At 39.6% G+C, this 24,055-nt stretch overlaps 1 protein-coding gene across 3 annotated transcripts in view; it reads left to right on the forward strand.

Annotated features, from left to right (window-relative positions):
- LOC117535527 (myocardin-related transcription factor B-like) overlaps positions 1-24,055 on the forward strand; it is a 51,066-nt gene that overhangs the window by 2,235 nt on the left and 24,776 nt on the right. The window contains exons 1-4 of one of the 3 annotated variants that reach the window (XM_034200035.1): positions 14,655-14,686; positions 14,884-14,949; positions 22,654-22,709; positions 23,473-23,548. In XM_034200035.1, coding sequence (XP_034055926.1) covers positions 14,943-14,949; positions 22,654-22,709; positions 23,473-23,548 — 139 coding nt within the window. In that variant the 5' untranslated portion in view covers positions 14,655-14,686; positions 14,884-14,942. Of the gene's footprint in view, positions 1-14,654; positions 14,687-14,726; positions 14,794-14,883; positions 14,950-22,653; positions 22,710-23,472; positions 23,549-24,055 lie in introns of those variants that run through there. The other 2 variants (XM_034200034.1, XM_034200033.1) reach the window with 2 other exon arrangements.

Here is a 24,055-nt window from a genome sequence, read left to right on the forward strand (position 1 = left end):
CACTCATGCAAAGTTACATTTGGTGTCCCACAAGGGTCTTTAATGGGCCCACACATTATGTTATTTCTAAAACAATGGAGCAGAAAAACTAAGGAATATTATTATAAATACAATACTTTATAGAACATCTTATTTGTTCACCTTATAGGATGTTGCATTTGTAATGAAACTCTGCTCCAGATGTGTCTCGAAAGCAGTCTGTGGTTAAAACTGTTTTTTTTTTTTCTTCTGATGTAAGGCTTTTTTACACCTTGTATTAAACAAACACTCAGGTTTTTATTTTGGGTCCCTGTTTTCTGGTTCCTGATGTCTACTTGTGAGTGTGTTGTCAGTCATGTTTTTTCAAAGGCTACAGCTTCTACTTGTTTTGTTAGCTACTTGCTTAACAGGAAGAGAGGATTTAGTTCGATTTGTTTAGTGTACTTTTTTCTCACGATCCTGGTCATGCTGTACTACTTTCTTTCAAACTTGGCTCTGTGACTATAAAAGAGTGAAATGCTAATAGCCCTAATCTTTATTTTTTTCCTTTTAGTTATGTTTTTTATGCATTTGACCAATTATAGCCCACTCCTGAGCACAAATTAATATAGATGTTATGCCAAGAGATCCAGATAAATCGCCATAAAGAGAGAAAGGACACGGTGCCTTAAGTGTAAACCCTTTTCCCCTGAATGGATAAAGTGTAATCCACCGGAGAGAATATGTTCCTCCTTTCTTCTCCTCAGAAGGACACATCACAGGGATCTTCGGTTTTTTACATTTCAGTTTCAGAAGTGCAATAGCAAAAATATCTGCTACTGTAAGTAAACAACTGACAGTTAATTGAAACGTAGGCAAAGGACTGTACCAGTTAGACAGGTATTACCTCTATTTTACAATGGGCATGTCACCACCTGCTGGCAAATACTAATACTACAACAACCCTTTTAAAAAAAATAGAAAACACATGTGAACCCATGGTTTTGAACACAATACGGTTTGATGTAGTTCATTTTTAGTCTCCTTCAAGTCGTGGGAATCAGTCCCGGATAACCCCTGTGTGTGTGTGGTGTGTGTGTGTGTGTGTGTGTGTGTGTGTGTGTGTGTGTGTGTGTGTGTGTGTGTGTGTGTGGTGTGTGTGTGTGTGTGTGTGTGTGTGTGTGTGTGTGTGGTGTGTGTGTGTGTGTGTGTGTGTGTGTGTGTGTGTGTGTGTGGTGTGTGTGTGTGTGTGTGTGTGTGTGTGTGTGTGTGTTGTGTGTGTGTGTGTGTGTGTGTGTGTGTGTGTGTGTGCAACTCTAGCCAGTGTGCACAGTTTAAGAGGCTCTGGATATAGCGGTGAGGGCAGCTGGTCCTGCTATTTAAACCAGTTGGAGAAAGTAAAGAGGTTAAGAGCAAAGAGAGATGTAATATCAGAGGAGGGGGATGGGTGGGAGTAAAGAAAGCTTATTGGCTGAGGAAATGGGCAAACTGGGTGCAGGAGTTCTTAAGAGGAATGAAATAAAAGGTTAAAGGAAGAGATCCTACTGTATGTGAGTTTAAAGAGGAAAGGTGTAAGAGCAGACACGGGCCTATACCGACACACTGTGGTTGTTGTGAGTTTGTTTCTGAGGTTGTTTTGAGTCTCTTTGTAGTGTTTTCATGGTTTTCTGTTTCTTTGTGTGAGGTTATTTTGTCTGTTGTATCTTTTATTGATCTGTTCTGGCTTTTCTTGGTCTAATATTTCATTCTTATTGGTCATTTTGTGGCTTCTTTCCTAGTTTTTCTGTGTCTTTGAGGTCATCTTTTTTCTTAAGTAGTTTTTGTGTCTTTTCAAGGTAATTTTTGTGCCTCTTTGTCGTCATCTCTTACTCGCCTCTTCAAGTGATATTTTGGCAGACTTAGACCCTGCGAGGCCTGTTTAGTATTCCACACTTGTCCGCAATTAGCAACTTCTGCCAAAGAGACTTAGTCGACAACACATGCGCTGATGGAAAATTCACTGAAGGAAAAAAGCGTCTCCTACTAATCTGTCTTTGGATTTTGTTTGAATGACATCAATAGTAAATAACTACATTTCTATTCGTATATGAAATCAGGAAGTAAGAATAATGCACCTGAGAATCTCTATGGAACCCAAACTTGGTGACTGCTTTTGTTCCATTTACATTTTTAAATGCTGAGTCTAAATATTGAAAGAAAAAATCTGATTATTGTATATAGTAACATTTATGACCACACCACCAGGGGAGGGGGAGTGGGAGATAATTTGACACTTGTTTACAGGTTTATCTTGTTTTAGGAAGCGCATAGATGTCGAAACCGAAGACGAGGCTGACGCGTACTAATAAATAACTGTGTAAAAATACATAAACCTCATTTATAGCTATGGTTAAGTTATTAAGAAAGGAATTGTACCCTGGCTTATTTCAATTCTGTATCTGTTTTTCCTTTAAAACATTTTTAATTAATCTTTTAAAATGCTTCTCAGCAACAACCACATATGGGATTCACAGCCTTCACATACATATTAACTGTGACAAGCTAGCATGAATAATTAGCTTAATGTCTTGAAGCCGGGATCATTTCCTTCTGTGTGTAGTGTTGTATCCTCGGAGCTTTACTTTAATATCTCTCTGAAGCACTGAGTCAGGTTTTTAATGAACACACACACTGACAAATGCATGTACAGCAGCCACTTTTGGCCCTCTAGTCTCACCATTTCCTCTCAGTAGCATTACAACAAATCCGTTTAATAGATCCATGGACTTCCTCTCTAGAGAAAACAGATAACCAGGATTTCTAAAGGGTCAAAGAGGTCAAGCTCAAGGCTTAAAGGGGACTTATATTGCTTTTTCGATTTTTCGATTTCCTGATGTGTGTTATATAAGTTTGTGTGCATGTAAATGGTCTGCAATAGCTAAAGTCCCAGAGTTTCTCCCCCACACACCCCCCACTGTCTGAAACTCCTCCATTGGACTCCTTTGTTTACTTCCTGAATATAATGGCATCACTTTGTAACACTCGTGCTTCTATTGGCTAGCGCTACCATACATTGTAGACTTAGGGGCAGGATATCTCAAAGAGGTTGACCAATCACAACAGAGCCAGCAGAGCAGGACTGGGCTCTGGTTTCAGACAGAGGGTGAAAAGAGGTGCTGCAGCACAGGCAGTATAAGAAAAATATACCTTTTTGAACATTAAAGCATGGAGACATGTCACAGTAGAGACACTACATACAAATATGAACCTGAAAAGGAGCATAATACGTCCTCTTTAATGATGCAGCTGGTAAAGGTGGCGTTTATTTCAAATACTTTATATAGTGGTGAGTAGCTTAACCTATAATAATATATCATAATTGATTGATTTGATTTATATTTGGATTAATAACATGCAGTAGAAAAAAGAGAAAGCACACTTTGTAATCCTCTAGGAGAAATCGAGCCCGTAAATGCTGCATAATAAATGTAGGGGTGTAAAATGTTAGTATTGCCTTCAAAATGTAGTGTATTACAACTATAAGGAAGCATCATTTGAAAATACTCAATTGAAATACAAGTAGCTCCCATTTTTACAGCACATACATGTAGATACACTCTTTGAGAATAAACATCTACACACAAACACACCCAGCCAAGCGGGATTATCCCTGCCGGCGTTTTTGTCGGGGTCTTATCTGAAGTAATGGTGGATCACAGTGCTGATTCGTTTCCCCTCTCTTGTCAGACTGTGGACTTCTTCGCCTGGGGACACCACATCTTGAATATTAACACGCTCTCATACAGAAATGCACCCGCTGACACATCATCCTGCATATTTAACGCACACACACACACTTGCAGAAACAGCTATGTATGTGCATCAGATCCCTTAACAGTCCTTTATTCCTGCACTCATTGCTCTGTTTTTCAAGCCACTAATTAATTTGTTTCATCAACATAAAGTGAACATGACAAGCAGCGACGGTTCGTTGTAACGCCACCCGACAGATGAGAAGGGAGCGCTTTGTTTTTTCACCTTGAACAGGCTCTCTCGCACCTTTTTATGTCATGTCACATTATCTGGTGTCAGCGGGGACAGAGCCTTAATAATGGAGATGAATGAAAGTGTCAGCGGACGATGTAGGTGTTTCATTCTGACAAGCAAGAAGGGAGGAGAGCCTGAAACGAGAGAGATTAAGGCGTGCATGTTGATATACGCTTTATTGAAACTTCAGAAAGGGAATACACAGCTAGTAGTAAGGCTAGCGATGCAGATTTTTACTTTTTTCTCAAGTTAAAACCACAATTGCTTAATGTGGAAGCAAACAACAAAAGGGAAAAGGCTTGTTATATTTAAATAATATCTCCCCTGTGTCTCCTGCATCTTAAATTATTGTACTTTTAAAAAGGTCTAAAGGAAAACTTGATCGACTGTAAACACATGTTCTGTCTCTCACGGACAGTTCTATAAGGTCTCAAGCTGTGGATGATAGAAAGTTGACGGTGATAGGAGTGGGAGTTTATTAGGATTCATTTTATTTCCTAAATCCTTGATTGAATTCCTTTGAGCATTTGTACATGGTGCAACTTAAAAAGAAAGGAAAAGCTACTCCTGTGTTACTGACTTCAACTACCCCGCTTGTTTATCCCTATATATTTTAAAATGTGTTGCCAATTCAAATAGTATCAGTGTTATGTAAGAGTGGGCTTTAAAGCAGCTGTGATGCTCCATATTTTTGGTCCAGCTATTTTTTCATTTACTCAGAAAGTTATAACTAATGCTGCGTCTAAATGCGGACATTTCCCTTAGTGCACTGCCATGTGGCTAGGGTTGCAAAGGGGCGGAACATTTCCGGTACATTTCTGGAAAGTTTCCATGGGAAGTTAATAAGAAATATTCGATGCAAAATTAAACAAAAAAACATGACATTTCAACAGATTATCTTTTTTTTAAGTAGAACAGAACCAAGTGTTAATTATTTTATTGTGTATTTGTTTCATTGAAGAACGAAAACAGGAATGTTGAGTTAAATGTTACTCATCCCCCCCAACCCCACTCATTAAAAAATGAACAAAAATGCACCCCCCATCCAAAAATCCCCACAAAGTCCCATTCAAAATGTTAAATGAAAAGAGCCCTTTTCCCTCCAAAAAGTCCCATTAAACAAAAGCAAATCTTCCTTCAAGCGATCCTCTGCATTTTGGCTAAACCCTTTCAGTCAACGGGCTCTTCCTGGGCCTCATCAACATCACACTCCGAGTCTTCCTCTGCAGTGTCACTGTCCAGCCTTGTTGAGGATGGCTCTGTGTCCGGCTCAGAGAGCCTTAGGTTTGCCCGAATGCCAACCAGTTTTTCCACTCTCACATTTGTGAGCCTGTTGCGAACCTTTGTGTGGTCTCAATAGCCATGCGGTAAGCAGTGTGCTATGGCATGGATATTCAAGTGTACTTGAATGGCCATCTGTTTGTTTTAGTCAAGATTATGCTAAAATATACTTTCCCCAACTATATTTAAGTTCCCTAGAGCCAACCTTCAATTTAGAAAATTCCCAGTTTATTCCAATTAATTCCCGTTTATTCCCATGTTTGAGCTAGCAGTAGCTAGCCACTAGCAACATTATTGATGCCGTTAGCAAATCAAAACAGACTGCTCAATTGAGTCAATATAATGAATGGTTTCTTCTACATTAAACTAAAGTGGTACGTTACTTAAATAGAGAAAATATACCACATTTTTGTTTCTATAGTGCTGTGTAACCTTATTTGCTGATAGTCCTGTTACTTGGCAAAGACTAATCCAATAGACAATATTTTGTCAAGAAAATCAGGGCAATGCTAACTTCAGTTTTGGCCTAAAAAACGATGTCCTCCCTGCAGATATTTAGTGAAGCTTTCAAACATGATTAGCAGGAAACAGCAAGACAGGTGTGCAGCAGGAAAAACAGTGAAGAAAAGTCGTGTTGACGAGTGGAAGCAAGTGTTGTGGTGTGTGTGTGTGTGTGTGTGTGTGTGTGGCCCTGAAGGCAAGATGGCGGAGAGGTGCTCACACAGGTGCATATCCTTGATACCGCACTCAGCTTAGATCAGAAGTGCTAAGTGAGAGGAATTTGGTGAGAAGGAAAGGGGCACCACTCACAACGTGTGTGTGCCAGCGTGTGTGTGTGTGTGTGCCCGTGTGTGTGCTCGCGTGCAGGACGCCTGTTTGTGTCTGTCAGTGTCTGAATGACGTCCAGCCGTGAGTTCAGCAGCAGCTGGTACAGACTGCTTGATCACAGATTCACAGACAGTTGACACACACACTCTCACACACACTCAGTCAGTCCTGTAGCCGCAGCAGAAGCGCAGTACTTCTGAATTGATACACTCTTTTTTTTACTTCAATATTACATACATTGAAGGAGGACTTTGTTGTGAGGAATGCTTTCATTCAATGTAATTAAGGAGGTTTTTCCCAAAAGATTTTGAAGCCTCTTTTTAAGGTCTTTTGATTTCAGAAACTTTGCACAACTCTATTTTTTGTATTGATAGCAACGTCGTCACAGAGGATTACGCTCTCCTGTTCACCGGCCGTAGAGCCTCATCCTGCCCACTTCCTGCTCCTTGCTTTTCCCTGCTTTGGACATATTCAGATTAGTATCTAAGTTTGATGGCCATGCTGGAACACCTGCCTTGCATCCGCATTGACCCCGCCCCTCTCAGGCCTCTGCCAATCAGCAGGGACATGGAGGAGAGAGCGCTGCGGTTTGAGTTAGAGCGGCAGGCCTGTCAGAGTCTCAGACAAGGTGGGAAACGTGTTGTTGTGTTTCATGCTTTGATTTTAGGACTGATATTGCTATTGTGTTATGATTCACTATATTGGAGAGATTGATCATTTTGAATCATAATTCTCATTATCATTGAAAAATGTGTTTAAATAATCATGGTTTGATTTCTTAAGAGGATTGCTCTAATATGTTTTGTTAAGTCTATAGAATAGGTTTTGTAGGGTTAGGATATCTGCAAGTTAATTTAAAATGGTCATTTGAGCACATATTGAGCCTTAAAACAATATTGTACTTCCTGCGATTTGAATATTGCACTGAAGACTATATTGCGATATAAGTTAATTCTCAATGAATGGTGCATCTCTACTTTGTAATAATAGTCAAACCTCCAACACATGCTATGATTTGTAAATGTGTGTAGCTTTCATGGTGAATTATTTGACTTGAGTGGTAGTTCCTTCAGAGAGCAAAGGCAGTATTTGTCCCAATTTCCACTCGGTCAATGTTTGGAGGATGTCAATTTAAAAAATATGTTACAAACGGCTTTGACTGTTTTTAAAGTGTAGAATTTGACGCCTTTTAGTGTTTTATTGCAGATGGCCCATTTGCTCAAACCTTCCCTTTACAAGACTGTTGTTACCGGCCACCCAGTGTGAAACTGTGATAACGTCTCGGTGTGTTTCAGGACCTTTGCTTTGCTCAGGCCACATTTAATACAACACTACACTAAGAGCAACAACATGTAAGTTGGCAGCTGGCGTTACAGCAAACACGCGTGTTGTTAAATTACCTGGGCTTACAGGTAACGTAAAAACAGGAAAAGTCCTATCTTGAGCCAGTGTACGGTCTGTCCATTTCCTCCGTTTAACTATTGAATCCGTGGATGAGGAGCCACTCCATGTAAATATGAAGATCAAATTGTAAGCTAACAAACACACAACAGTTCTAAGTTTCAGGTGATAAATATTTCTGCTAGTATCCCCCTTATTATGGCACACTGGCCCTTTAAGTGTAAAGGTCTTCCTCAGAGTGTAATCCAAGTTTATTTTCTGGGCTCAGGTGTTAAGTGGATCAAATACATTACAAGTGGCCGGGTTACAGTAGGGGGGGGGCAGCCCAGTCTGCCTCGTGCTCATGAGCTCAGCAACGGGTGGACTCTAGAGACCTCGGACCAAAGAAGCTGCTCTGAGAACAGTTTGGACCGATTCAGGGAAGGACAAACTCTCTGAACTCTGTGAACTCTGAGAGCCTTCCAGAGTAGTCTAAAGTATAATGACAAAGTATGTAATTTACTTTAGGGTCCATTTGATTATTGGCAATATTATTTTATTATTTCTTTACTGACATTATACATGAAACTCCAATATGGCAAGTAAACGTGGTTTCGAGTTACAGATGTATGTATTGTGGTTTTCTGTTGACTGACGCTAGGAACATGTTTGAATAGAGACTCACAGGTCTTATTACAATTAGTAGGAATAATGACTTATATTGACAGCATTTTTTCCAAGGTAATCCCATGAACTTGAAATTACATTAAATGAAGTTACACTCACTTATTGCTGTGTGAATAATTTTTTTTTAAAGTTAAACAGGTCATAATTCAGTTTTTAATACGTTGATATCGTCAAATAAATCCATCAAAACAACTGTATTACTAAATTGAAATCATGCATTTATCACTTTACAAATAACATATGAACACATGGCGATAACTTGTTTTCCTCACCTTGAACACATCGTCATGTATTTTGAATCCAACACTGCTATGTTTACGTTACCAAAGTTTAACAGTGCTGCCCACCGGCTGCTAACAGCTAACGTATAGCTATCACGCCAATTCTAGCTGTTATTTACATTGTAGCATTTTGGGAATTTGTATTGTTGACGCCATTTTATTGTTGACGCCGTTCGTGCTAGTCACCTTTTCAAGATTTTGACACAAAATTGATACCGAAATATCAGTTTCTCCGAGTACATACTCTCTCATAGGGCGTTTACATTGTTGCTTGCCCTCTCAAGCACTCCAAGATTCCTCTTAATCAAGTTTACCTGATATATCTTAAGGGTGAAGTCGGGTTATTATTGTTTGCATTAAACTGTTGTTGAGTGAAGGTGCACTCGCTGCTATGTAGTGGCATTCGAGCAATGAGCACACTTTCCCAGAATAGACTCTGTATCAGCACATTGCATCACCTGCCTGTCATCCCTTGGCACAAATCATCAGCCTTGAAAACAAGTTGTGTGTGTGTGTGTGTGTGTGTGTGTGTGTGTGTGTGTGTGTGTGTGTGTGTGTGTGTGTGTGTGTGTGTGTGTGTGTGTGTGTGTGTGTGTGTGTGTGTGTGTGTGTGTGTGTGTGTGTGTGTGTGTGTGTGTGTGTGTGTGTGTGTGTGTGTGTGTGTGTGTGTGTGTGTGTGTGTGGTGTGTGTGTGTGTGTGTGTGTGTGTGTGTGTGTGTGTGTTGTGTGTGTGTGTGTGTGTTGTGTGTGTGTGTGTGTGTGTGTGTGTGTGTGTGTGTGTATATACATGCATAGAGTGGGTGGGCACGTTTCGTGTGTGTGTTTATTCACACTATGCAGCTGCAGAGTGAGGTATCAAACCGGTGTGTTTAATACGCTCTCCTGCATATGCTTCCAAATGTCTCGCGTTCCTCTAACGGGTAACTGTGTTATATTTTGATTTGTTAGTCTGGCTGTTTTTTCCTGCACCCAGTTAAAAAAATGTTGCCGCTGCCAAGGGGAGAAACTGCAGCATCCTGCGTCAGCCCCGTCCTCGTCACAGACTTCAAAAGAAGATGAACGTTTTTTATCTGCGGCTACTGTAGGACACACAGAGCGGCTGTCTGCAGAGTCTTCCTGCAGGAGGCCACAGCAACAGAGCTGGCTCTCATTACTAACTCCAATGTACAAATACACATCTTTTCTACACTGTTGAAAAGCATACTTCTATAAAAGAAGGTTGCTGCATTTAGAGCAAGAGGAACAAAAGGCAGATTAGAACAGGGGTATCAAACTCAATTTCATCGCGGGCCACATTAGAATTATGGTTGCACTCAAAGGGCCGGTGGTAACTTTAAGACTATATAAATATACGTATATAAATATATGATATATATTAAATAATGTATTATTTTTAGGGCTGTCAGTCGATTAAAATAGTTAATCGCGATTAATCGCAAATTAATCGCACATTTTTGATCTGTTCTAAATGTACCTTAGAGGAATATTTTTCAAGTTTTTAATACTCTTATCAACATATGAGTGGAGAAATATGCTTTATGCTAATGTTTATTATCATTTGAACAATGAAAAAATACTCTCATGAATATTAAACACAACAACTTCTGAACATTACAAATACACTGTGTGTGTGTGTGTGTGTGTGTGTGTGTGTGTGTGTGTGTGTGTGTGTGTGTGTGTGTGTGTGTGTGTGTGTGTGTGTGTGTGTGTGTGTGTGTGTGTGTGTGTGTGTGTGTGTGTGTGTGTGTGTGTGTGTGTGTGTGTGTGTGTGTGTGTGTGTGTGTGTGTGTGTGTGTGTGTGTGTGTGGTGTGTGTGTGTGTGTGTGTGTGTGTGTGTGTGTGTGTGTGCGTGCGCGTGCGCGTGCGCGGCTGGCAACTATGTGCAACCTCAAGGCATGCTCGAACGGGAGCTGCCTGCACGCTGCAATCATGTTGCGCACTATCCGTGCTGAGTGTGCTGACTTCTCGTACAATGTCCCACTGTCTGGCTTCCTGCATAAAGTCAAGTGCTCGGCGCAGTTGTCGGCGAAATGTCGCTCCTCTGTTTTCATTTAAGCAGCTCCTTATATCCGTTAGCGCAGCTAGCTAGCACCAGATGCTAACAACAACAATGCACGTAAGGTCTCTCTCGCTCGAGCCACACATACACACACCCTCCCGGTCCTCCCAATAGCCAGTCGGTGCCTGCCGGTGAGCATGGAAGTGTGGTCTACCACAAGCGGGCAGCAGGAGCGGGGCTGTCAGCATCAGCTTGTAGATGGTATTTCAAACTCGATGCGCTCTGAAACTACGGGGCGGCCGAGGAAAAAAAATACACATGCGTTAATCGCGTTAAAATAATTAGTGGCGTTAATTTTTTTTGCGTTAACGCGTTAACTTGACAGCCCTAATTATTTTACAATATTTCCTCTGCATTGGATTATTATCAGATATGGTAATAACTTCATAATTAACTACGCCTGAAAGCATAAGTCTAGTAAATAATTGCAAGTCTCTTCAGTGCCCATCTCACAAAATGAGATGCATTGTGGGACATGTAGTTTATGGTGCTCCTGTAAAGCGGCACGTGACCTTATAATAAACGTATTATATTATTATTCTTGTGGGCCACATCAAATGAAGTGGCGGGCCGGATTTGGCCCCCAGGCCTTAAGTTTGACACCCTTGCATTAGAATGATAAGCACTCTTTTCTTTTACTGTGTGGGATTAAAGGGGCAAATGAATGAAAATAGATAAGCTAGCTTTTGTTATTCGACCTGCAAGAGACCAACACAAAAGGAAAAGTCATGTTTTGGTGTGTGAAGTGTTTTTGTGTTGAGACAGAAGGAGAAAAGATGAAAGGAGTGGATAAAAGGTTAATGACTTTAGGATACAGTTTCGACACAATGCGTCTCAAATGTGTGATTCTACAGTAACTCTCTGACTCGCTGCAGGAACAGTTTGCCTTCCTTTCCAAACACACTGAATTGAACCCCGCAGTTCCCCTCAGCTCTACAAAGCGTCTTTTAGCTCATTCTTTGGGTTTCGCAGCGGGTAACTCTACTGTTTTGGTTTACTGTTATTGTTTTTGGCCGCAGCTGTTTTCACCACAAAAGCTAATAGCCAGCACCAGACAGCAGACATATTTATCGATTGACCTCTGAACTCACATAGTGCAGCATTTAGAAGAGCCAGATATTTTTCTCATGAGTTGGTGGAGACCTAAAACTTTATTTATTACTCTTCTCGTCGTACTTGTATAATGACAATAAATGCTTCTAATTCAAATATTGAGCAGATGGCCTGAAACAAGTGGCTAATGAAAATGAATGTTAATCCAAAGGCACAAAAAAGGGTTTGTTTTTAACGTTTTGAGGTCCACTTTTTAAGAAATGTCCAACCTGGTTGACAAAAAACACAATTACTAAAAAAGGAAAATAACTGCGCTGTTGGTATACACGAGTATCGACTTTAATAACCCAAACAATTCAATCTTTCATTGTCTGCCATTATGAATCAATATAATGTTTAATGTTTTCTAAATTCCTCACCACACATTTCGGAGCTTCTTCTGAATCACTTTTTGGTCTAGAAAACGATCCACTTTGTTTCGCTCCACCGGAGGGAACGTTAGCTAGCTAGAGTTTGCTAAACGAGAACATCGAACCTTACTGGTCTCGAGATAATGCTTTTCTTTGGTGTGTTTTCTTTACGAACGTAGATTTAAAAAAACGTTTCTGCAATACCTCCGATGCCTTCTAGATTCTGCTTTGGGGCCCTTGTTAGGAATAAATGCTGTATTTAACATCAAAACACTGCTTAAAAAGAGTAAAAGCTATTGTTGGCTATTATTTTTGGTATATGTCTATTTTATGTGTTGTCTTATAAAAGTGTAGTTTTTAAAAAAGCGATTCTTAACTCATTGATTAATAGTATACTGCAGCTTCATATAGATACATTTACAACATTTAAAGAATAGTTTTTATTTCGCTCTGATAGGGCTGCTCAATTAATCGTATTTTAATCGCGATTACGATTATGGCTTGCAACGATTACGAAAACAACGTAATCGAAATAAAACGATTATTTTTTTATTATTATTATTACTTTTTCTTTTAAATAATTTTATTTATTTTTTGGTTTTTCAGTTGAATTATACTTAAAGTTCGGGGTAATCAACTGTTAAAAACATACTGTTCACATTTTTGTTCTCCAATAAATGGATGTTTTCAAATTCAATGAATAATCGCATTTAATAATCGCAATTACAATCATTGACCCAAATAATCGAGATTATGATTTTTGCCATAATCGAGCAGCCCTACGCTCTGAGTTGTATCACGTTTTGTTCCCATTCATTCATGATTTATGACAGCTTTGAGAATGATTTACAAGTTCTACTGGCCTGCAACCTTGTGTTTAGATATTACTCGTACAAAATCATGTCAAATATGAGTGTGTTTGTCATATGAACCTAACTTGTCTAAGGCTGATCAAATGACCGCACGTTGGGTCTCAGTTCGTGGCATAGGAACGCTGTGCTGAGGAAAGTTGAGCTACTGTTTGAATGTCATCGGGGGGGATTGGCTTCGGACCAGGAGGTGCAGCAGTAAATTCACACTTTATGGATTTGTCCTTTCTCTGATCAGGATGTCGCAGCAGTGAGGGTTTGTGTTCGCTCTGCAGGACACTTAAAAACATTATGTTCCTTTCATCAGAGGAGGGAAGATTTAACACCTAAGTGTGAAAGCTCATGAAATTAAGAACTTGTTTTACTGAATATTAACAGCATACAGTTCACGCTGTAGGCTAGGTCATGTGTTCAAAATACCTGCTTTGCAACACCTCAGACACAGCTTCGCAGAGCAAAGATGTGTGTCAAGTTCGTTCGTTTTTTTTGGCTTTCTCTCAATGTCTGCTTGAACTTGAAAGACTGGAGAACATAAGCGGACCAATTCAATTTCCTTTCTTTGTCTTTAATGAGTCTTTGAAACAGTCCTTGACTTCAAGGTAGGTAGGTAAGAATGGAGAAACCAGCTCGAGTGCGCTAGAATTTGAAAAGTACGCAGCCGAAAAAATCTGCCCCTTCCTTCAGACTTCCTCACAGAGCCCCTCCTCCAACACACACGAACGCGCACATGACCAATGAGGGCACGAGATAAGTTTGTGCACAGATGGAAGGCTGACAGGCAGGTAGGCCATCCAGTTACTTCAGCCGGGCCGTACTTTTTACAGCGCCACGGCTTCCACAGATGAAATGTTTTTTATGTATTTATTGTCAAGCATTTCATGTATTCATTGCTATCGGGATGTTAAGAGCATTCCATGGAATATAACAAAAAGTGTTTCTGAAGTGAATTACCTACCCCACCTTTAAGTAGACACTTCAATTCTTGGAGTTTTCAGGTAGAAAATCTTCGTAAAAAGACAACTAATAGACCTGTAAGCCACAGCACGGCCATTATTACATACATGTGGGCGGGTAAAAGAGGCTTCTACCAAACATGATGCCAGTTGAAAGAGTCCCTATTGTGATTTAGGGGTTTTCTATAGAGGTTTTTGTGCATGTCAATAGTCTGCAAAGGCTCAAATCCCAAAGTTCCCGGCAGACGGAATTTCTCTCAAATACCTTAAAATGTAATATGTGCTCTTTAATGCAGATTTCATGACCCAGATTTCATAATACACAGCAGTTGCCGATCTGCAGAAAATCATTTCCTACGTTTTTGCTGATATGATATCCCGGCTGAGAAAATGTAAGGTTCAGTTTATGTTATCGTCCAACTCGAGAAAGTTTTACCAAAAGAAAAACAACAGTAGAAAACACATATCAGTGCAAAAAAGACCATTTAAAAAACATATAAGGTACATGGTCCTAAGCGCATAAGTGCAAGGTATCATTTACCTTTTGTGCAAATTAAGTATTTTTTTTGGCCCTAGGAACAATTATAATTATGTTCTCAGGCTCAGAAGGAGGAACACAGAACACATCTGAAGTCTTTTCTGAGCATGACCACATGCAAATACCAGTTAACACATGCATGTAGATCTATTTCCTCTTTGTCACACAATCTAAGTCTCCTGTGGTGAAGAGATGTGATACATGCAGCAGTATGTGTGTGAGCTTCAGAATCAAATACTTGAAACAGGAAGCTGCACCGCGGTTGCTGTGTGTTGTTCACATCTGTGTGTTTCCATAAAGTGACTTTTATACGTCTTCTCTCAGGCGACCACAGAGACACTAATTTCGATCATCAGCAGCTAGGTATTTCAAAACCTCTGAAAATGGCTTCAGATGTCACCGTTGTTACTTACATTCAAACTAAGAAAGCCGTCTTATTTGATGGGTCTTTACCTGCACCGTCATTATGAGTAATATCTGTACCTTTGTGGCTTTCTGTGAACCGAGGCACAGATTATGTACGGTGGGTTTGACTCTACTTTTTTGTACTTGTTGTTCAGTTCTGCAGCTGAAGCTCCAACAGAGAAGATCCAGAGAAGAGTTGATCAACCAGGGGATCATGCCGCGTAAGTACACAGCATTTTTATTTTAGTGAGAAAAGTAAATCCATGTGTTGAAAAAGTAAGTTGCCATTGTGGAGTACATTCAGACTGCCAAGTGTTCTTAGTGCTGTTACAACAGATATTTATCTCTTTTCAGAAGGGCTGCCCATTTGATTGAAATGTATCAGTCTCAATATGAACTAATGCAATATTCAAATAACAGGAAGCACAACATTTCTTAAAGGTTATATATGTATTGAAATAGCATTTTATTGAAGTATTGCAGACATATCCCGGCCTACAGACTTCACAAAGTGTTTGGTGCAGACTCTTTGAAAAATCACACCAGAATAATTAAATATGTGACAATCACAAATTATCAATACCAGAAGTATTGTGAATAATATAATAATAATCGCAACTAGTGACTTTTCCCAAATCATGCAGCCCTACTTTTTTTGTGCATCTTCATTTTTAACATTGTTTCATACATTTAAAAAAAAATAGCTCACAGTCTCTGCCTGTGAGAACATGTTGTGCCGCCTCATTACTCGCTGCTGAAGAGATTTGGATTGTGGTTCAGACCGTGCCACCGTCTCCTGGCAGACGGCAGTTTCAGAGAAAGGTGTATCAAGGTCAAACTTCAACTGCCATCACAAACATCTGCTTTTTGTCTGATTAAGAGATTTTCCCGGACTTCCTCACACTCAAAAGGTTTAGAATCTTTTGATTAAAGACTTTTACTTATGTGCTTCTTTTTCAGATCCGTTCACATACTGCTGCTGTCTTAAAGAGGCCCTATTATTTGGGTTTTCCCTTTCCTTTAGTGTGTATAAGTTGTTGGTTTGATTTTCTGCAAAGGTTAAAATCACAGAGGGAGTTTCTCTCCCACACACTCCCCCCCCCGTCTGAAACGCCTCAATTGGACTCCTTTGTTGACTAGTGACATCGCTATGTAACACTCGCACTTCTATTGGCTAGCGCTACAACACATTGTAAGCAATAGGCTAAGGGGCGGGACATCTCTAAGCGGTTGACCAATCACAACAGAGCTGGCCAGCTAACCAATCAGAGCAGACTGGGCTCTGGTTTCAGACAGAGGGTGAAAAGAGCTTTTTGAACATTAAAGCATGGAAACATGTCACAGTAGAGATACTACATACTGATATGAAACATTGAAAATGTGCATATTAAAAATACTGTAAGATTAATCAGATACCGTGAAGTACATCATGATCTATGTAAATAATCACTAGGAACTTACATTTATCTGTAAGAAAATACCCTAATGGCTTATATATAATAATAACATTTAAAAGTTTTATTCTGGGTACAGCTCATTAAAAGTGCAGCTTATTTCCCCCAACATTAAAGTTCATCCTCCACATTTGACTCTTGATCTCTGTATAATCTCACATTGTCACACAGGAAGTGTGTTTGCGCTGTTCCTCTTATCTGCTGGTATTTTTCTGAATTCACCATGCACAAATACACTCACCATTTCCTCTTCTCAATGTATTAGGAAGTTCTTAACTTTGTGATCAGACAGCATTAGTAATGAAGCTCAGACCTCTTCTACCTGAGAGCTATCTTAAAGGTTAAGGATCAACAATGAGTTTGTTCACTTTGAGAGAACTAATGATCTTATTGTCTGTGAAGCGAGTATCACATGCAGGAGTATAAGAAAGACAGTCGAGCTGTGATCAGACCAAGTGTGACAGGAGGAGTTAGTGTTATCACAGCTCTCGTCTTCTTCCACTAACTCACTGAGACTGAGATCAAAATGTTTTGTTCACATGGTCTCATCCAATTAGCCTACGCCTCTCGAAGCTCCTTAACCAAAGGGCTTGTTGTGGCTTCATTAGGTGTTGTTTGTGTCCCTGTGTCGTGTCTCCTGCAGTGTTCAGGCAGCTTAGATGATGTCCCAACGAGCCCCGCTGATAGTATTTTGTAAATTAAAAGAACAGAGATGCTTAAGGAGACAGGAGGGGGGGATATTACCGGGGCAATGAAGATCACAGACTTGAATGCCATATCATATGGTTGGGGCAACATAATAAACTTATACATGTTAACTATAAACCAGAGAAATATAGTCATATATCTTCTGAAATCAAGATGTTTCTATCACTGCCCTAAGACTAGTGTTAATGCCAAACAATCTGCAATTGCAAATCTATTTTTACCATTTTCTTAGAGTAATAAATAAATAAAACAAACTTACAACACATGTCTACCTTCATGAAAAGAAGAAATACAACCATTCCCGAGACTTTGACCTTGTTTTAACTCATCGTAAAACCCACTTTGCTTCATTTAATCTCAACAGAAACCAAATAAAACTCATCTATAAATGTATTGGATTGTTTCCCCAACAAACATCACGCTGACTTTACAAGCTTTCACCACTACATTAGCGTCATTAATTGACCCAAAACGACCAAAGAAAGCAGTCATTGATGTACTCCATTACGGATGTATTCGTCCAATCGCCCATCCTTTCCACTTGACTACGTTTAGGGTTCAGGTTTTGATGTGGTTAATGTCAGAGTAGGGACATGGCAGAACAATTAGCCACTGACATTAAGAAGTCCTTCTCGTGTCTTATGACCTTTCCTGACCTATGATTCTCCCTGGAGTATCTCATAAGGAGAGAAGGCAGTGATCAGACAACATCTCTGCAACTTCAACCTCTGACTAATTTCATTCTCATGATCACGTATTTCCTTCTTTCATTCACGTCAGATCCCTTCGCCCTTGTCCATTTATCCCCATCTTTCAGCTTCTTCCTTCTGCCCATTTCATTAAACGTCAGATTAGTCTCGATTTACCTTTGTCAGTGTTGGGAAATTACTGAATGTACTCTTCCAATATCAGAGTAGCACATGATAACAAAGGCCCTACGTAGCTGTGTACGTAACGGGATGTATGATTACCTAGAAGAGCATCAGGACTGTTTGAGGCATATGATAGCTATGTGATTAACATGCTGATTCAGCCTCTATGGAGAGAGACATATGACAAGCATGCTCATTTCTGACATGGAGCTAATCTGAACTAAACATTGAATACTGCTTTCTATTCCTCCATCTTGTGACTGTGTAACTCCCTCTCTTGCATATCAGCATGTGAAGGACACTGTTCAGGAACTAGTCGTACCAAATGTATGTGATATATATCCTTTATTTAACCAGGTAAAAGTCTCATTGAGATTAAAGGCCTGGCCAAGAAGGGCAGCATGAAGAAAGTTACAACAGATAAAACACAGACAATACATGTAGACGAATACAGCGGTCGTAAAACACAAATGAAATGGCACATTTACCAGTCAATATGCAAATAAAAGAAACTATTATAAAACATAAAAAACTGGCACAATTTAAAACGACTTCAGTTATGGGATATAGCAATCACATCGAACAATGGATTCTTGTTCTCTGTCCTTTAAGATGGACTTGAACTCCCCCATAGTGATGACTACTTCCATTCTTGAGATGTATCCTGATTATTGAAACTCAAGCCGGTGACGAGTGAGGTTTTTCCAACAGTCAGCAATTTCCTCTTGATCTGGGTCGTGATAACAACAGTGAATAAAATGTCTTTCTCTATTCTCACAACTAGCCACTTGACCTCTTTTGGCAGTTGTGGGTTCCCTCATCCTTTGTCCACCCCCGGTGTCTCTTCATCACTCACCCTATCTCCATTCTCCCTCCCACTGCTCATCCAAAAATAATCTTTCAAAAACCTGCTTTGTGTCGAGAAAACGCCTTTTTCTTCTGTTAGCCGTGGGACGGTGGTGTGTGGTCGGGTGTGTTCATTTGACTCGGTGCTATAAGAAGCCCACAGTGATACCCTGCCTAGAACTGTATTTATACACTTCTCAGATGTGTGAAAATGTTTCTGAGTTCATACTTATCTACACATAATAATAATACATTACATTTATAAAGCGCTTTTCCTGGTGCTCAAAGCGCACATGGTTATCAGGTTAGCTAAGATAAACTTTAGTTGAAAGCCTTTTCCAAATATGTGTTAAAAAGTCCAAAGAACAGAGTTAAAAAAAAGAAGTAGAAAGTTTCAACGCACACTTCTGAAATATTTGTTCCCTACCAAAAAGCACCTTCATCGCACTTGTTTTAACTTTTTGTTTTAGTTAGCTGTTAGCTAGCTAGCCGGTTTTTTAAGCTAGCAAGCTTATTGTTTGCGGTACCAAATCATTACAGAACGTTCAATTAACATGATAAAATGTTAATGATGGCTTCTTTTTACGACAACAGTAACGTTTCTTAAATAGTGCGGGAATAAATTAAAAACCTTTATTTGTAAAATTGTGTGTTCAGCGTAGCAAACGTAGCCTAATCACGGATAGCCAAATGCAGATTACTGAGGGTGATGGTATTGCACCATCCAGGTACCCATAATGCACTGCATTTTGCCATACTTTGCATAGGATTACACATAAAACAAGTTTAACTACAAAAGGACACAAATAGGGAGACATAGCAATTAATTTAAATCATACATGTGTACTGACCACAACAAACTTGACATGTTTTGAAGCCAGTGGTGATGTTTTACACATTTTCCGGCCATTTAAGATATTTCCCACAGTGCCAAAGTTGAGTTAAATATTATATTGGGAAGTTTCTTAAGCAACAAGCCAGTCAGTGAAGAGATAAGAATAAAAACCAACTGCATCAGACTGAACATAAAATCACAGTCGCCATCAGAGGAAGCGATTTTGCTCCATGTTAGCAAAGTTTAAAAACAGCTAGCATGGGTTAGCTTCAGCAGGCTGGCATGAAGCCAATATGCAGCCACTCATGCACATAATGGTGTCTTTTCTCTCTGACCCCACCACTCTCTATTTCCTCCTCTTCATTTGCCCTTCGGTCTGTTGTTCCATTTTTCTTGCAGCTGCCTCTCTTCATTTATCTCCCCGTCGTCTTCCCTACATTTTCTGATGCTCCGTCTTCTTCCTATCCCTTTCCAACCATTTCACTTTTTGCCCCCTCTTCTAAAATCTCATTTTGTGCTCATCCATCCATCCGTCTAGCCCTTCATCCCAGCACTCGTTTCCCATGCATCTGACTGACAGGCAGGTTCAAACCCTCTTGTGGATGGGTGAGAGGTCTAAGAGGGTTGATGTCCCCGGGGTCTGTAAGAGTGAGTGTGTACCAGCAGTGTGACAAAGCTCAGCGACGTGAACTCAGGCTTGAGCAGGTACCGGCAGTCTGGCCCCAGGGATGCTAATTTAATCACACAAATCGTGTGTGTGTGTGTGTGTGTGTGTGTGGGTGTGTGGTGTGTGTGTGTGTGTGTGTGGTGGGTGTGTGTGGTGTGTGTGTGTGTGTGTGTGTGTGTGTGTGTGTGTGGTGTGTGTGTGTGTGTGTGTGTGTGTGTGGTGTGTGTGTTGTGTGTGTGTGTGTTGTGTGTTGAGTGTGTGTGTGTGTGTGTGTGTGTGTGTGTGTGTGTGTGTGTGTGTGTGTGTGTGTGTGTTTGTGTGTGTGTGTGTGTGGTGTGTGTGTGGGTTGTGTGTCTGTGTGTGTGTGTGGTGTGTGGGTGTGTGTGTGTGGTTGTGTGTGTGTGGGTGTGTGTTGTGTGTGTGTGTGTGTGTGGGTGTGTGTGTGTGTGTTGTGTGGTGTGTGTGTGTGTGAAGTCAGAAAGTATTAGAACAGCAACACATTTATATTGTGTTAGCTTCTGCATATTGGATTTGAAATGAAACCTGACTATGAAATGGAAGTGCTGATTATTTGCCTTAGTTGGACGGGGCTGACTTCAATGCATGTGGTATTTCCTCTAGTCAGGTCTGCACTGCAGCCATAGAGTGGCACAGGAATGAGTCCTAAACCTGGAAATGAGTGAGCAATTTAGAAAAACCAATGTTCCCTTGTCCCAAAGTCAATGGGTTTTTGAATGTGAATGTCTGAAGCTTTTACATGTAGCTTAGTGGTAACGCAAACATCATGTAGTTCCTTTATAGCCTTACCTTCGCTACCTACTTTTTGGCAGTTGCATTTTCAATTCAACTAATATAATAGTGGTGTTAATATGTGGAGATTATCCTGCTGAACAGAACATGTCGTGTTTGCCACATCATTAATGTTTTGCAAATTCCAAGAAAAATCCCATTGGCTTTCATCAAGGGAACTCTTACCTGTATCTGGCTAGTTAAATATGCAAATATATGATAAGCAAAACAGTTTGATGTATGACTTTATCACATATCCTTATCAAAATTAGTCTTCGAGCAAAGTATTTTTTATATATATTATAAAAATAACTAGTCCTATGAACCCAAAGACTCTATAGTAAAATAACATGGGTTGTTCTTAAGGAAACTATGAGGAGCACAGTCAAGTATTTGGTGTTCATGAACTCATAACAAGTTGAAAATCAAATATAATCTGGTAGATATTTATTAAGCACGATGTTAGTATTTTTCCTCATTTCTAAATAAAAATCATTTTTATAATTTCATATGATCATAAAATGTCAAGTTGTTCTGTTACACAATGGCCAAAAACATGCGTCAACCACATTTCAAGACGTCAGGCCAATCATTGTGGCGTCTTTCTTTACTGTTTCTAAATATAGCCTTTGGGCACAAATGGGTTCATTTTACAGAATGCATCTTGGGAAATATTCCACAGCTATATGATGAATCACAGGATGGTAAAGTGAGGGAATTATTTAAAGAAGAATCAACATGAAAGCGTTTTCCTTTCTCATAATGTAACCGTGTCACAGCTCTGCACAGATGGGGCGGAGTGAGAGGAGTCAATATAATAGGACAACAATATATATCTGTTATTATTTCACAATTTGGGCTTTGGTGACAGCAGCGTTTTAGTCCTAGCTGCAAATGAGTGGGAGAAAAGGGGAGATTGGGAGGGATCAGGGTATTAATGATCTGGGTTGTTTCATTGTTTGGCGTTTATTCATTTAAAATCATGTGGTTGTCCATACACTAGAAATATGATTCATTTATGGTTACGTTTTCTGGCTTTTTCATGAATTATGTGACGTTAAAGGACATCTTAAAATAATAGGACCCCTAGAAATGGTGTTCGTAAAATGCATGGTTTTAAATGTGACTCAAGGTGTGCTATTCAAAGCTACTCTCTACCCCCAGTGCATTTATTTTCCTTCATGCAGTATAACATTATTTAATAGTGTGAGGTTCAGATTCTTGTTTCAGAAGCTAAATCCTAATGCCTGCGCTGATATGCTGCATTTAACTCAGCATTTTGGTGTCATCGCAACCCTTTAGGCTTCTAGGTGTCTAGCACCACTAATCCCTGGGTTTTTGCATAATCATGAGCCCACAGCAAGTCTTGCTTGAGTCATTTGTGAATCCGTAAAAAATATCTCATAAATTCCACTGCTGCAAAAGAGGCTCGATGGACCGAAACTTTACATTTGAATAGTAGCACCACTGCCCAGGCTATAATGCATATTGTTCTGCCGTGGCCTATAAAGATGTGAGTCTTTACAGCGAGAGCGAGATTACTACGCTGACATTGCACTCAAACTGTTATAAAGGAATAGCTTTGGCAATATAAGAGCAATAATCCTCACTATCAGTAAACCTATTCAAGTGAACTGGAGCTGAACAGTTGAGGCAAACAGCCATTCTGAGGCATTTTGCTCTCCATTTCTCCTCGGTGGCTTGAATGTACACACTGTTACCATGTTAATGTCCTCTCTTCTTTATTCTTTAAGCCCTGAAAAGTTCAGCTGCCTTCCACGAACAGAGACGCAGTTTGGAGCGAGCGCGGGTGAGCATTGATTCAATCAGTGAAGTTAAAACATTCAATCACTTTCAGCTTTTCAACCTCTGACATCATTACAGCAGCTCCTGCATGATAGCAATGCACCACAGAAGGGCTGAGCATGGCAAATAAGAGCTGGGATTAGGTCATCTGCACAATAAAGTAATGCTTGTATTGAATTGTAAGCTGCAATGTATTAAAGTCAGTGATTTAAACACCAGGGGTTCTTGTACTCCAGGGCATGTAGAAAGATTATGAATCAGCTCGACTACAAATACAAATTCCAATTTGTATTAAAAGAAATATGCAAATATTGAGCAAACTGTGACATCTGAACCCAATGTGTTCCGAGTGTGTGAAAAGTAATTGGTAATAAATAAATACATATCTAAATTGAAGTTATGGATACAAGTTTAAAATAGTTGTTTGGAAAAAATACTTAAATGCTTTCATTAAATAGCTGAAGAGATGGATAAGAAGATGAAAATAGTCAGTTAGCTCAAAGTAAAGGATAAATGATAGGTCATAATTTAACTAGCAGAAAATGATAAGTTAACCAGATACAACTGTACAAATGAACCATATAAAGTTAGCTATAAGTGGTAAACACATTGAAATAATTGTATTTATTTGATATGTGGGTTCTCTTATCATCTGGCTCTAAGGGGAAATCTGACCCAAAAACAAGTTGGTTACCACAGCACTAATGGTGGCATGAATCCAAAAGTGAGCAATGTGTGTATCTCAATGTTTCTCTCTCTTTCTCTAGACTGAGGATTATCTGAAGAGGAAGATCAGAGCCCGACCTGAGCGCGCCGAGCTGATCCGGATGCACATCCTGGAGGGTGAGTTCTATACTTCGTTACTGTACTTCAGTACATTCTTCTGGTATCAGTACTTTACTCCACTACTTATTTTTCTGACGACTTTTTACTTTGACTTCTTACATGTTGAACACAAATACCTGTACTTTCTACTTCTTACATGTTGAACACAAATACCTGTACTTTCTACTTGTCACATTTTGAACACAAATACCTGTACTTTCTACTTCTCACATGTTGAACACAAATACTTGTACTTTCTACTTCTTACATGTTGAACACAAATACCTGTACTTTTTACTTCTTACATATTGAACACAAATACCTGTACTTTTTACTTCTTACATATTGAACACAAATACCTGTACTTTCTACTTGTTACATGTTGAACACAAATACCTGTACTTTCTACTTCTTACATGTTCAACTCAAATACCTGTACTTTCTACTTCTTACATGTTGAACTCAAATACCTGTACTTTCTACTTCTTACATGTTGAACACAAATACCTGTACTTTCTACTTCTT

Source organism: Gymnodraco acuticeps, unplaced genomic scaffold (genome assembly GCF_902827175.1).
Source record: "Gymnodraco acuticeps unplaced genomic scaffold, fGymAcu1.1, whole genome shotgun sequence".
NCBI lineage: Eukaryota > Metazoa > Chordata > Actinopteri > Perciformes > Bathydraconidae > Gymnodraco > Gymnodraco acuticeps.